The sequence below is a fragment of the Ailuropoda melanoleuca genome, chromosome 14, assembly GCF_002007445.2.
Source record: "Ailuropoda melanoleuca isolate Jingjing chromosome 14, ASM200744v2, whole genome shotgun sequence".
Taxonomy (NCBI): Eukaryota; Metazoa; Chordata; class Mammalia; order Carnivora; family Ursidae; genus Ailuropoda; species Ailuropoda melanoleuca.
The window spans coordinates 43,533,108-43,546,617 of NC_048231.1; the positions used below are offsets into that span (position 1 = coordinate 43,533,108).

At 51.1% G+C, this 13,510-nt stretch overlaps 2 protein-coding genes across 2 annotated transcripts; one reads left to right on the forward strand and one right to left on the reverse strand.

Moving 5' to 3' along the window:
• The first annotated feature begins 820 nt into the window (after positions 1 to 820).
• On the forward strand, positions 821 to 7,232 carry C14H22orf39 (chromosome 14 C22orf39 homolog). Its single transcript, XM_019801113.2, has 3 exons — positions 821 to 963; positions 1,111 to 1,278; positions 4,278 to 7,232. Exons 1-3 carry the CDS (start codon positions 940 to 942, stop codon positions 4,404 to 4,406), a joined length of 321 nt encoding a protein of 106 aa, XP_019656672.1. The 5' UTR covers positions 821 to 939; the 3' UTR covers positions 4,407 to 7,232.
• Positions 7,233 to 8,908: 1,676 nt separating this feature from the next.
• Positions 8,909 to 13,347, reverse strand: MRPL40 (mitochondrial ribosomal protein L40). The gene is made up of 4 exons (XM_002920607.4): positions 12,465 to 13,347; positions 12,077 to 12,160; positions 10,199 to 10,357; positions 8,909 to 9,345 (listed from the first exon to the last, which is right to left on the reverse strand). Exons 1-4 carry the CDS (start codon positions 12,515 to 12,517, stop codon positions 9,021 to 9,023), a joined length of 621 nt encoding a protein of 206 aa, XP_002920653.1. The 5' UTR covers positions 12,518 to 13,347; the 3' UTR covers positions 8,909 to 9,020.
• Between the last annotated feature and the right edge of the window lie 163 nt (positions 13,348 to 13,510).

Sequence of the window (13,510 nt, forward strand, 5' to 3'; positions counted from 1 at the left end):
AGCTTTCTGGCCTACCTTCGGGAAGTCTGATCCAATCTCTATTCCTGGGGTTGGCCCAGCAACTGCGTTGAAAGAGGCTTCCCCGCGGGGGATTAAGTTTGCGGAAGTTGGAGAAACTCTGCATAGGTATTGCAGGGCTACTGTGCAGATCACCAGTCTCTTTGCTTTTATTGCCTCTCGTGCACCTCTCCTGTTTATAAACGTTCCATGTCTTCCCATGCCTCAGAGTAAAGCCTTCACTCCTAATCAGACAGGCAAGGCCCCTCACACTTGTAAGGTTCTCTCCTCTACCCCATGTCACACACAGCCTCCACGCCTTTGACCAGCCCACCACTGTGCTCAGAACATCCTTCGCTCGCCTGCATTACCAGCCTGCCTTACCTTAGGAAATCATCCGGCGCCCTAGATCCCCAGCTCCCAACTGGTCACGCCGGCCACTCTCACCAAGTCCGCGGCAGCCGCAGACTTGGCAGCTTTGCCACATGGAGTTGATGCTCGTTATGTGCTTATGAAAACGAACCCTATCTTTTGAGATTTAACAAAGTTGCTGAAAACCGGCTTGGACTCCGTGGTTTCAGAAATAGCTAACTTAAGGTGGCTGTGCAGCCCGGGACGCCCGCCAGGCACCAGGCGAAGGACCGCTATCATCCACTTGGCCTCGCAGGCCGCTCGCCAGGCTTTCCTACCTCCGGACACGCCCCCGCCCACACCGCCCCTGGGCTCTCCTGGGCGCCTTCTCCGCTTGCCACCGCCCCCCGGCTGTTATTGGCGGTTCAGCCCGGATATCTTATTTATTGGCGCGTGTCAAGGAGGCGGGTGAGGGGTCAAGCGTCACATCTCAGAGTTCATTGGCTCCTATCCGTCAATCACACGGCGCGGCTTGTCTTCAATCTTCATTGGCTAGCGAGCTCAGAGGCGGGGTTCCGCAGTCTCCCGGACATGGCGGACGGCGGCGGCTGGCGGGTAAGTGCGGGGGCGCCCGAGACGTGCAGAGACCTCCTTGGGCTGGACGATCGGATTACCCGAGCCATCTCCCAAGGAGGGGGCGGGATGGGGGTCCTTAGGCGGGCAGTGCAGCGGCCTCTGGCTCAGGCGTGCTTCTCGCTGCAGCCGCCTCGCCCCTGCGAGGCCTACCGCGCGGAGTGGAAGCTCTGCCGCAGCGCCAGACACTTCCTGCACCACTACTACGTCCACGGCGAACGGCCGGCCTGCGAGCAGTGGCGGCGCGACCTGGCCAGCTGCCGGGAATGGGAGGAGCGCCGGAGCGCGGACGCCCAGGTGCACGCGGGAGCCGGGGGTGGCGCTGGGCGGCGGCGGTGCATTGCCCCGGCGTCCGAGTGCACACGGGCTACACCTTCCCCACGTTTCAGGCCCCGGGACACTGGAGAGGAGTACTGTCTGGGCCGCTCCGCTTGTTGTGCTTCCTTTCTTTTGAAAAATATCAAAAATTAGTATATCAATGGGGCTTTAAGACATTGAAGTACAAAGAAAGGAGGAGAACGTAGAATGTTTTGCAGAGAGAGGAGGGATCCCCTAACAGTGTGAGGGTCCTCAGCAGGCCTGCAGAGGAGGTGATATTGCTGAGGCCTGAAAGACCAGGAACCAGCCTTAACAGCCTTCACCCAGCCCAAGGCGGGGCGCATCTGAGGAACACAAAAAAGGGTCAGGTGCTTGGAGGAGAAGGAGGGTGGGGCGTAGAGGGGTAGGGGATGAGGCTGGGGAGGTACCAGGGACCTGGTGGGCCTTAAAGAAGGGTTTAGATTCAGCCTAACCGTGTGCTGGGAAGCATGACCTGATTTATATCTTTAAAAGATCAGTCTGGGCGTCCTGGGTAGCTCGGTTGGTTAAGCGCCTGACTCTTGGTATCAGCTCAGGTCTTGATCTCAGAGTCATGAGTTGAAAACCTCGCATTGGGTGCCAGGCTGGGCATGGAGCCTACTTAAAAAGGAGGGGAGGCGGGGAGTGCCTGGGTGGCTCAGTTGGTTGGGCGACGGGCTCTCAATTTAGGCTCAGGTCCTGATCTCTGGATTGTGGGATCCGGCTCTGCGCTGGTCAGGGAGCCTGCTTGGGATTCTCTCTCTCTCTCTCCTCCTGCCTCCCTCCCTCCCTCCCTGCTTCTCCCCACCCCCCATCCGTCTCTTAAAAAAATATAGACATAGATATTTATTGGTCTGACTGCCAGGGTGGGAGAGTGTATTATGGAGGGCCAAACAGACCAATGAGGAGGTGGTTCTGGTTTTCCATTCATTCAGCAAATATTTATCATGTCGGGAGCTCTTAAAGATACAGGAGTGATGAGAACAGAGCCCATGCCCTTCTGGCACCTTCGTTCCAGTCTGGAATAGGTAGTGGTGCCTTGGGACTATTGTGGATGGGGACATGAAGAGAAACTTGAGGGCGCAGTTCTCATGGAGAAGGGGGAAGGGGACCCAACAGGAATGGCAGCTGCTTCAGCGTGGTTAAATGTATGTGATTATTGAAACAGACAAACAGATGGTGGAAACCAAGCTGCTGTCTAAAAGAAAATGATGGCAGGTCTATTATAAGTGGAAATAAAAAAATTGGGAAAGATAGCTCGTAGCCTAGATAGCAAGAGATTAATAACTTTTTTAGAGAGAGATCATATATATCAGTAAGAAAAATGGGGATGATTTCAGAATAGAAAAGTGGGCAAAGGGGGTGCCTGGGTGGCTCAGTCAGTTAAGCATCTGCCTTCAGCTCAGGTCATGATCCTAGGGTCCTGGGATGGAGCCCCATTTTGCATGTAAGTAAAACTTCTCCCTCTGACCCTCCCCCTCCCCCTGCTTCTGCTTTCTCTCTCTCTCTCTCAAATAAGTAAAATTTTTAAAAATCTTTTAAAAAAGAAAAAAAAGTGGGCAAAGGGCACAAAGAAGGAATTCATTCAAAAAGAAAATCAAATGACCTGGTATACAAGCAAATGACAAGTGCTTTCTGCCCAGTGCTGAAAAGTGTTTGGAGAGTCAGGGGTACTTATGCAGTGTTGGTGGAGTGTTGCATGTTCTGATTATCTGTCAAAAAGATACCTTTTGACCCCCTAGTTTTACTTCTGAAAGTCCATGGGTAACAGTGCAGTTAAAAATTCAAAATATCTGGGGTGCCTGGGTGGCTCAGTGGGTTAAGTGTCTGCCTTTAGCTCAGGTCATGATCCCAGGGTCCTGGGATTGAGCCCCACATAGGGCTCTCTGCTCAGTGGGGAGCCTGTTTCTCCCTCTCACTGCTGCTCTCCTTGCTTGTGCGCTCTGTCAAATAAATAAAATCTTTAAAAAAAAAAGTTCAGAATATCTGCTGCATCACTATTTGTGATAGTGCAAAAACTGAAAGCATCCTAAGTGCCACTAGTAGACATGTAAGCAAATAACTTCCTCCACACCATGGGGTACGACATAACCATTAAAAAAAAAAAAAGATACTAATCTCTCTGGGCAGGAAAAGGTACCCATAGTATATTGCTTAGTGAAAAACCGAGGAAGTACAATAGGCAATAGATTATTCCATCTTTAGGGAAACATGTAGCACTAAAATTTGGGTTTAAAATTGTGTTGGAGAAGCTGTTAGTTTCACCACAGGGACAGAGGTCTGGGAGTTTTTCATATTCTTTGCATTTCTGATTGCTTTTTAAATAAGAACAAAAACATTGTTTAAGACAGTAGAGCTTGAGCAAAGACAGACAATTAGATAGAGAAGGTGAAATTATGTATGTAAAAAGGCCAGCATAGTGCTTGGCACCTACCAGGTGCACCTTTCATGGTCATAAGGTACTGCCCCATGTTTATTTTGGGAGGACAGTGGCAGAGAAAAGCCCGCTGGTTGAGTGGCACCTATTGTCTTTCCTCTGGATTCCTCCTCACCTGTCCAGGGCTCCCTGGGCATGTGTCTCTTGCCTCATCCCACTGTGGCCACTCTTTCAGACTCTTGTCTCTCCTCTCAGCTCAGCCTCATGCTGGTCTCAGCAGGTAAATCTGATTAGGTCTACTGAAGGCATCAAGTCCTGAGGCCCAGAAGAAGCCATTTTAAACTTTACTCAGATTACGGTTATCTGCACAATAGCTTTTCACAGTAGCTTGGGAGAAAGAATGATCTAGATCTGTGTGTTTTAGTATGGAATAATCGCCAAGCCTTATTAGGTAGAAGCAGCCAGGTTCTGGAGTGGTATGTGTCATATGCTTTGTTTGTCCAGCTTGTTTGGGAGGGTGCAGAGGAGGAGGGAGGTACAGGGGCCGTGTGAGCCGGAAGTGACCGGGGTCTCCTTTGCACAGCGGTCCCTCTGTGAGAGCGAGCGTGCAAGAGTCCAAGCTACACGGAAGCATGCCCTGGTGTGGGCCCTGAGGCAGAGCCCTCCTGCAGACTGGCACCTTCCTCTGCCACAGGAGGAGAAAGACCAGTGATGAGCACCCCTGAATGGCTTCCTCTGATCTGTTTCAAGTGGGGCTGTCGCAAGACCCTAAGGATGGTGACTGGCCGGAACAGTCTAGTGGGTCCCTGAAGCTTCCACTCGGCTTAGAACATGGAGCCTGAGGTCTCCAGCCCTACTCGCCCACCCCTGCTGCTGCCTTGCTCTGACAGACAGTTTTGCCCACTGCACGGTTTCCAGGATGCCAAACACCATTGCAGATCCTGGTGAGCAGCCAGGTCAGGCTGGTTCATGCTCCCACCTGGGGACAACAGCATTCTCAGGTAAACTCTTGAGTGGTAGCCCTGACCCAAGTGGACACATAGGGGCGTCAGAATGAGGTAACTAAATGGCTGTGCTGTGACGAACACCTTTCCTGGTCCTGGCTTGGTGACACAGTGCATTGCCAGCCCCTGGTGCTTACACGGAGCTTTGGCCGGCTCACTAAGTTCCTCTGTGGACACAGGCGGGGTGTTGCTCCTCGTAGGAGATAGGCCTCTTAAGACTCTGGTTTTTAAGAAACGCACACAGCTACAGAATACACAACCCCTCATTAAGAGGGTTCACAGACTCTTGGCTTAAGAAACCCAAGCCCAAGACACGTGGAATTTTAGTCTCTTTCCTCTAAAATTTCCCTTGGTCAGTTTTAGAAAATGTAGATTATATCAAACGCCATTTTGCATGTTTGATTCCAAATAGAAGCTGAAAATTAAATCCACAATTTAATAGTTGAGATTGTTAGATTTAGCACCTGACGTTATTGTGCTCAGAGAGTATTGGAATTTCGTATACTTACACTCTTGTGGATGTTTTTAAAATATATGCATATGAACCAACAAGAACTCTAGTTATTGAAGAGGTCTTTTTATCACTAATAAGACGATTTAGCATCTTGTGGCTGCAGAGCAGGCCCCGTGGTGTGGAGCCAAGGGCAAGGCTGGCTGTGTGCCCCACAGCCTTGCTGCTCCTTCCTGGTGAAGCTGCCATTTTAGTACCTCCCTCACAACTGGGCCCCAACCTGGCCACAGGCAGTGGATCAGACATCTTTTAACTCATTCTTTGGGGCAAAATAATCCCATCACTTCAGAAGGACATACATTAAAGAATAGACTTTGCCGTCTTGTGTGCATTTTCTCCTGTGTTACCGCACTGCACGTGCTTATAAGTGTTGGGGGATCTGCACGTAGGACCCCAGTAACCTCTCCCTGTGTGTATCTGTGAGTGGTAGGGGTGTGTGCACACAAGTCCCCAGGGATCTTTTCCTGTGACTGTGTGTACCTGTCATTGGTGGGGAGGGGGTGTATGCATACAGGTCCCCAATGGTCCTTCCCTGTGACTCTGTGTACCTGGGAGTGGTGAGGGGCGTGCACATCAGTCCCCAGTAGCCTCCCCTGTGTGTGTGTGTGTGTGTGTATGTACATAGGTACCTGGGAGTGGGGGAGGGGAGCAGTGTGCACATAGGACCCCAGTAGCTCCTCCCTGTGTGTGTATGTACCTGTTGAGTGGTGGGGACGTTTGCACACAGGTCCCCAATGGTCCTTCCCTGTGACTGCGTGTACCTGTGAGTGGTGGGGGTGGGGTGCACACAGGAGCCCAGGAGCAGAGGTGAGTATAAAGAAGAGTCTGTCCTAGGATGGGTGCCTTAATATCTAAGTCAATGAAGGTATCTGCCTTGTGTCTGTGGCTACTTTCTGGAGCATTTCCGGCCAAGGAGAGAGGGAAGTCTGTTGGGGATCTACAGGCATTCTCTTCACTCTGAAACACAGGAAGGGACATTAGAATTTTACAATCTGCATGATCCCTTGGGGTTCCTGGGGTGGGGCTGCATCACAGCAGTCCTGAGAGGCTCACCTCAAGGGACCCACATTCTCTATGTGCTTGTTTAGGGCTAGAGGCTGCCCGCCTTGAATGCTCTGTTAGGAAGTCTTATTCCGTCTCTGCTGTTCAATGAGTTCCACACTGACAGATAATCATTGCTGCACAGAATGTTCCTACATCAGCTCCTGTGTTCACCCTTCACAACATCTGAGCACCAGCTACATGCCAGGTGGGGGTTGAGGCTCTGGGATTGCAGTCTTGAAATGGGCAAGTTGCCTTCAAAGAGTTCCAGTTGAGTTTAGGGAACAGACATAAACATTTAAACATCATTAAATAAGTCTAAAATAATGGTAAGTGCTGTGAAGAAAATGGAGCAGATAGAGCAGTAGCTCTCAAATTTTTTGCACAAAACCCATAACAAGTTTTATGATCTGGTACATACTTTATATACTGCATATATGGTTGAAACAAGCCTCACAAAAGTCCTTATCTGTATGATGTGTGATACACTGACATTTACAGCTCTGTGCCACTGAAAATAAACTGCTGTATGTGCACCAACTTGGGTGAAACGCAAGTAAATTATGCCCAGTTAAAAAATCTTAAATGGGTGCATATGACATAGTTCCATTTATGGAACATTGGTGAGATGCTATAATAATAGAGATGGAGAATGGCTAATGGTGCCAAGGGTTAGGGATGGAAGGAGGGTGTGGATGTGGCTAGGGTACCTAAGGGTATCCTGTGGTAACGGAACCTTGACTCCTACAGAGCTGCATGTGTGATGAAATTGTGTAGTGCTAGACATACACACAGATGAGTGCACACACACAGTGGGAAAACTGAATGCATCCTGGGCTCTACCTGTAGGTACTGACTGTATGTGGTGTGTAAGATGTTAACACTTGGGGAGGCTGGGAGAACCACACACAGCGCCTCCTTGCATCTTTATTTCCAACCTCCTATAAATCTGTAACTACTTTAAAATAAAAAGTTAAAACTCCTGGCCCTGACCCCGTGAATTGATTATACAACCTAATGGATGAAACCTACTGTTTGAAAAGCATGACTACAAAGCATGCAGGAACGCCTGGGTGGCTCAGTCGGTTAAGCATCTCCCTTTGACTTGGGTCATGAGCCCAGGGATCCTGGGATCGAATCCCACATTGGGTTCCTTGCTCAGTGGGGAGCCTGCTTTTCCCTCTGCTGCTCTGCTTGTGCTTTCTCTCTGACAAATAAAATTAAAACAAAACAAAACAAAGCACCTGCAATAGGCAGGGAGGTGGGGATGGCCTCAGCATCTGAACCCAGACCTGAATGAAGAGGCCTGAAGAGGAAGGAGCACACAGGCCACAAAGAATAATTAAGTGCCATGTGCTGATGGGGTGGGGAGGTGGATGGGGGTCTCTACAGCATGATCAGGGGTGGTGAGTAGCCAAATGCCTACCCTGGAGCCCTCTGGTTGCTGTGCAGAGGAGTCTACAGGGGGTCAGGGACAGTGCCCACATGGAGAGGTCAGTTGGCTGCTGCAGTAGAAGAGACAAAAGATGGCAATGGTGTGGACCTCGAGGTAGCAGTGAGGTGGTGAAAAGTGGCCAGATCCAATGTTTGTCTCAAAGGTAGAGCTAAAGAACTTAAAATCCTTCGGCAGTGTTTTTATCCAGTAAAAATGTTTACCTAGTAAGTTTTTAAACCAGAAGTGAACCACACACCAGGAAAACACAATCTGAATTCTTCCTCAGGTGAAATGTTTCCCTGGTTTATCTGCACTAAGGCAGTGAAAAACCCAAACCTTTCTGAGGTAGCAAGGCAAGTCACTAGGAGAAATGGCTCTATTTGCTCACTGGACCTTCACTATTACAGGCCGAATTGTGTTGTCCCCCCCCCCCCCCCCGCCAATTCCTGTGTTGAAGCTCTAACCCCTAGCACCTCTGAATGTGACTGTTTAGAGAGGGTGCTTAAAGAGGTAATTAATTTAAAATGAGGTCATTACAGTGGGCCCTAATCCAATCTGACTAGTATCCTTATTACATGAGAGGCACACAGGAATGATCCTAGGAGGACCCAGGGAGGTGGTGGTTCTCTGCAAGCAAAGGAGAGCAGCTTCAGGAAAAACCAATCCTGCCAACACCTTGAAGATCTTGGAGTTCAGGCCTCAAGAACTATGAGAAACAAATTTCTGTTGTCTAAGCCCCGGGTCCGTGGAACTTTGTTCTTGCAGCCCCAGCACACTAATACATTGACTATTCCAGACTAACATTTGAGTAGGAGTCAGGTGCTACATCCTTCTAGGGAACACGCAACTTTGTGTCTCCCAGGCTTGCTCCACTCTCTTTAGCCTCCCTCCCCAGCTTAAAACCCATAGCTGGCCCTGCCAAAGATGTGAGGAAGCTCCCGTGCTCCATTTGCCCAATGGGAAGGCCCTGCCTCTCCTTTCTGCACAGGTATGCAGACAACACACAGCACACAGGCTGCACATCCCTCACCTCTGCTCCTTGAGGTACCTAGCTGCCTCTGGCTGGTGGCGTCTACCCCACACGACTGGAATCTATCTTTTTTACTGGGGAGCAGCGGTAGGTGTCTTGGTCATTCTCTCCCCAGTACCAGACAAGGGCAGCATCTCTCACCCCTATCAATCGTCAGGTGAATTAATTTTGTCTCACACATAAGACAGAGACACTTGTTTAAGCGTATTTATTCACAGCATGCCTGATTCTGTGGCAAGCAGGCTCGAGCCCTGGTCGTTCCAGCTCTCAAGGGCAGTGTGTTCTATGGACAGGCGCCGGCAGCTCTACCTCTTAAACTGCACCTGTGTGTAGACCTTGGTGATATCATGGTACCTGCCTTCAGGGGGCTGGTAGTTGGAGACTGGTGGCGTGTAATCTGGCCCTTCTTTTTCAAAGGGGAACAAATTGGGGTCCTGCTTCGTGGCCTCCGCATGTAGCTCTGGGGACATGAGTTGCAGCTCCTGCAGAGCTTCCTGCTGGGACTCAAGCATGGACCTGATGGCATGCCTCTCCTTCTCATGCTCTTGATGCTTGTACAGAGACCACTTCTTCAGAAGCAGAGCTCTCCGCTCACTCTCCTCAAAGGGAAGCTCTACGTGAGGCCGCTGTCTGGGAACACACAAATCCAAACATGTGAAGCTGGGAAGCACTGACCTCACTGGCCAGGTAGTCTGCGCGACTGCATACGACCCAAGTGTCCCCACTGCTACACACAGATGGGACTTGGGGAAAACGTGGAAGTTAGGGATAAGTTAAAGAATGGAATGTTGACGTGGCAGCAGCTGCAACTGATGTTGGAAGCCAGTGCCATCTGCTTTACTTGGACATAACAGTGATGCTCTAAGAAGACTGGTAGCACTTCCTCTATCCCAGGCCGAGACTACCTTTGGTGAGAGGTGAGTGCGGAAATTTAAAGTGGTGTTACGAAAATGGACACCCAAGTCCCAGGGAATCAAGAGCCCAGATCAGCCCTAGAATACCAAAAAAAGCACTCACCATGTCCCACCTGTGTGGCAAGGTGCTACTTTATAAATGGTACACACTTATTACGAGGCAGCAACCCTGCCAGGCCTGTATACAACACATCCCAACTACAAGCATTTGTACCATAAAGCTAGAGGCTAAGGGTTTTCTACCATCGCGATGGGGGCAAGGACTGCAGACTCAAGGCCCAAGTCATCAGTCACAGCTAAAACTCAGCTTGCAAAATAGCAACAATTTGAACTGGCTTATCACACAGTTACTCTGAATCTCCTTCCCATTTCAGCCATTCAAGAGCACCACCCAGGAATGCTTTTGCCAACTCCCACAAGACACAGTCAAGGAGAAAAGGACTCAGACTGGGACCTAGTCAGCCCACGCCCACTCACCTCTTCCTGTCACAGGTGTGAAATGCAGACAGAACTACCTGAAGGTGCTGGAACTCTTTGTCCTGAGAACATCGACCCTAGAGAACCCTTACCTTGCTTTATCCAAGAGCCTCGCAGGTGTAATAAAATCTTCAATGGGAATTAGCTCCTGGCTAGCTTTCTCCAATCGTCTGATCCTCTTTTTCAAACGGTCCTTTACCGCTTGGTCTTTTTTAGGATCTACCCGTTTCTTCTTTCGCAGAGGTTCTGCTCTAATGGACAAAGCAAACATTAGACATTTTCCTCTTCAGTCTCACAACCAGCTGAGAGACATGGTGCTAGGTGAAGTGCCCAGAGCTTGTATTGTGCTCTCCACTGGGAAAGGAACTATGCATGGGTCTAACCTCATGAGCTGAGTGTGTAAGGGAGATGGCCTCCAATCCAGGGTCCTTGTCAGAACTGTGTGGGCACTGTCAACCCAGGAAGGGCTAGAAAAACTTAATGGGGCATCAGGGTATAAATTGAAAATACTCCTCTTTCTTCTCTTTTCATTTTTTTTTTTAAGATTTTATTTATTTGACAGAGAGAGATACAGCGAGAGAGGGAATACAACCAGGAGGAGTGGGAGAGGGAGAAGCAGGCTTCCCGCTGAGCAGGGAGCCCAATGCGGGGCTCGATCCCAGGACCTGGGATCATGACCTAACAACTGAGCCATCCAGGTGCCCCAGAAAATACTCATCTTTCATGTTGGGTTCAGGTGTGTCTTGGGATTGCAATGGAAATTGAAAAAACCAAACTGATGAAGTAGAAAATCATTACTCACATTTTAAATGGATTTGTGATTTTTTTTTAAAAAGATTATTTATTTAGGGGCGCCTGGGTGGCGCAGTCGTTAAGCATCTGCCTTCGGCTCAGGGCGTGATCCTGGCGTTCTGGGATCGAGTCCCACATCAGGCTCCTCTGCTATGAGCCTGCTTCTTCCTCTCCCACTCCCCTGCTGTGTTCCCTCTCTTGCTGGCTGTCTATCTCTGTCACATAAATAAATAAAATCTTTTAAAAAAATAAATAAAGATTATTTATTTGAGAGAGAGTGAGAGAGAGCACAAGCCAGGGGGAGGGAGAATGACAAGCGGACTCCACGCTGAGCAAGGAGCCAGATGCGATTCGGGGCTCAATCCCAGGACCCTGGGATCATGACCTGAGCCAAAGTAGATCCTTAACCGACTGAGCCACCAGACACCCCTGGATTTGTGATTTGTAAAAGTGATTTGAGTAATAAAAGTGACCGGCACGTCCCTGTTTACTTTTTGGGATTTCTTAATGAAGTTCCTCATCCTAGAGCATTAACAAAAGTCTGATGTACTCTCAGGAACAGATCTCCTACAGTGATAATATACTATTAAAAATAAGTAAATCCTCTGGGTCCCCTGGGTGGCTCAGTGGGTTAAGCATCTGCCTTCCACTCAGGTTATGATCCCAGGGTCCTGGGATCCAGCCTTGTAGCCAGCCAGCTGGCAGGCTCCGAGACTGCCTCTCGCTCTCCCCCTCCCCCTGCTTGTGCTCTCTCTCTTGCTCAGTCTCTCTCAAATAAATAAATAAAATCTTTTAAAAAAATAAGTAAATCCTCTAGCATCAAGTCCGTAGGAAGCATCCAGACTCCTAGGTGGAAAATCTAATCCCCATGCCTCCCCAGACCTCTCCAAGGAATCAGATGTCCATGCTGTGTCCTTTAAAACATATTAACAATCCCTTTAAAACTAATTTTCATATAACCATTTTTATGTTTAATTTTTGTTTTCTGATTACAGGCAGCAGCATTCCACATACAGAATGCTGAAAAACAGAAAAGCATCTACCTAAATTTAACCAAGAAATTTTGCAGGCAATTAATTTTGCAAACGAAATGTCCAGTAGTCTTGCTTTGTTCTGTTCATATGCACATCAGTCTCCTGCTGACACCCCCCAAAGAGGTCAGGCCCACGGCAGTTTACCTCATGGGAATGAGTTCCCAGAAGGACAATAATGAAGCTCGCTGGTGGGTATCTCTAATCTGTGTCTGCCAAATTCCCAGAGGCCTGAAAGAGACGAAAGGATATATAAATATCTGACTCTCCTTACTACACAGGAAAAGAGGAAAAAATTATGCTACCCTCAAAACCTGGGGCCCAGGTAACTGTTGCATGTGACAAGGTCAACGTGGAAGACTTTTCAAAATCCCCCGTTGCCACCAGAGAGCACTTGGGCAGGGTCCCCGCTCGCCAGGGTCCTTGGATTTTCACCCCCAGGAAGAGGTGCGATCAGCGAGATTAAGTGGTCAAGGGCGGTCGGCGAGAGAGCACAGGCGAGGGACCCCACGACCCTGCTGGGGTCCGCACTCACCAACTCCGCGAGCGCAGAGCGCGAACGGAAACTCCAAGCGCCGCGAGGGCCATGGTCCCTCTGGCTGTCCACCCGCTGCTTCCGGGCGCGCACCCCTTGGCGGTCCGGCCCACAGCGCCCCTCTCAAGGTCCGGTCTTCCTGTCGCTCCGCGTTCCCGCGTTCCGGCTGCGGAGGGCTGGGCCGAACCGGGCCCGCCCCCGACGTGGCCCCGCCCCGCACGACCCAGCGGCGCGTTAGCACGCCCCGAGCGCCTCGCACCTATCGCGGCGTTTTCAGCTCCGGGTCTCCCTGCTGCTACGAGCTCTTCCCGGCTAAGGGCACAACCCCGCCAGCGGTTGCTCTAGCTAGTCGGCCTGCGTCCCTGCGAGGGCTAAGACCCCGCAGTGCAGCCGGAGTGGCCGAGAGGGCGTCCTTCCGGGTCCAAGTGCCCACGTCTGTGTTAAACGGCCCCGATCTTCCGTAAACGGCCCCGATCTTCCTAAACGCGCTCGTCTAGGCCTCCCCGGTGATCCCCCCCCCCCGTCCCACGCCCTCGGGGCTAGCTCGTTCCCCCGTATTCGTCTGAACCCTGGGGCCGCGGCCACTGCCGGCCACAGGATCCCGGCTCCGGCACGTGGCCTGGCGCTCGCTAGATGCCCAATAAACTCGTATTGATGAATGACGGAAGCTAGCTAATAGTCGGACTCGGGAACCAGCGTGGTAGAGCTGGTGAGAGGCCGTTCACGCCATCCTGACTCCGCCGGCCCGGGCTGCAGCTCGAGGCCCCGCTCGACAGCCGCCCTCCTAGCCTACCCCCTTGACGGCGGCCGCGCCCTGGGCGGGCCCCAAGCGGGGTCACCCTGCCTTGCCCCTGCCCGCGAAGGAGCCCGGGCGGCCCCGTCCGCGTGGGGAGCGGTTTCCCGCCGGGGCGATTTGGCAGGTGCGCGCCGTGACTTCCGGCGTTGCCCGGGAGCCGCCGGAGGAGGAGCGGCGCAGGGGATGCGGCTGTGGCGGCAGCGGCGGCGGCCGAGCGCGGGGGGCTGCTGTGGCGGCGGAGGGGGGCGCG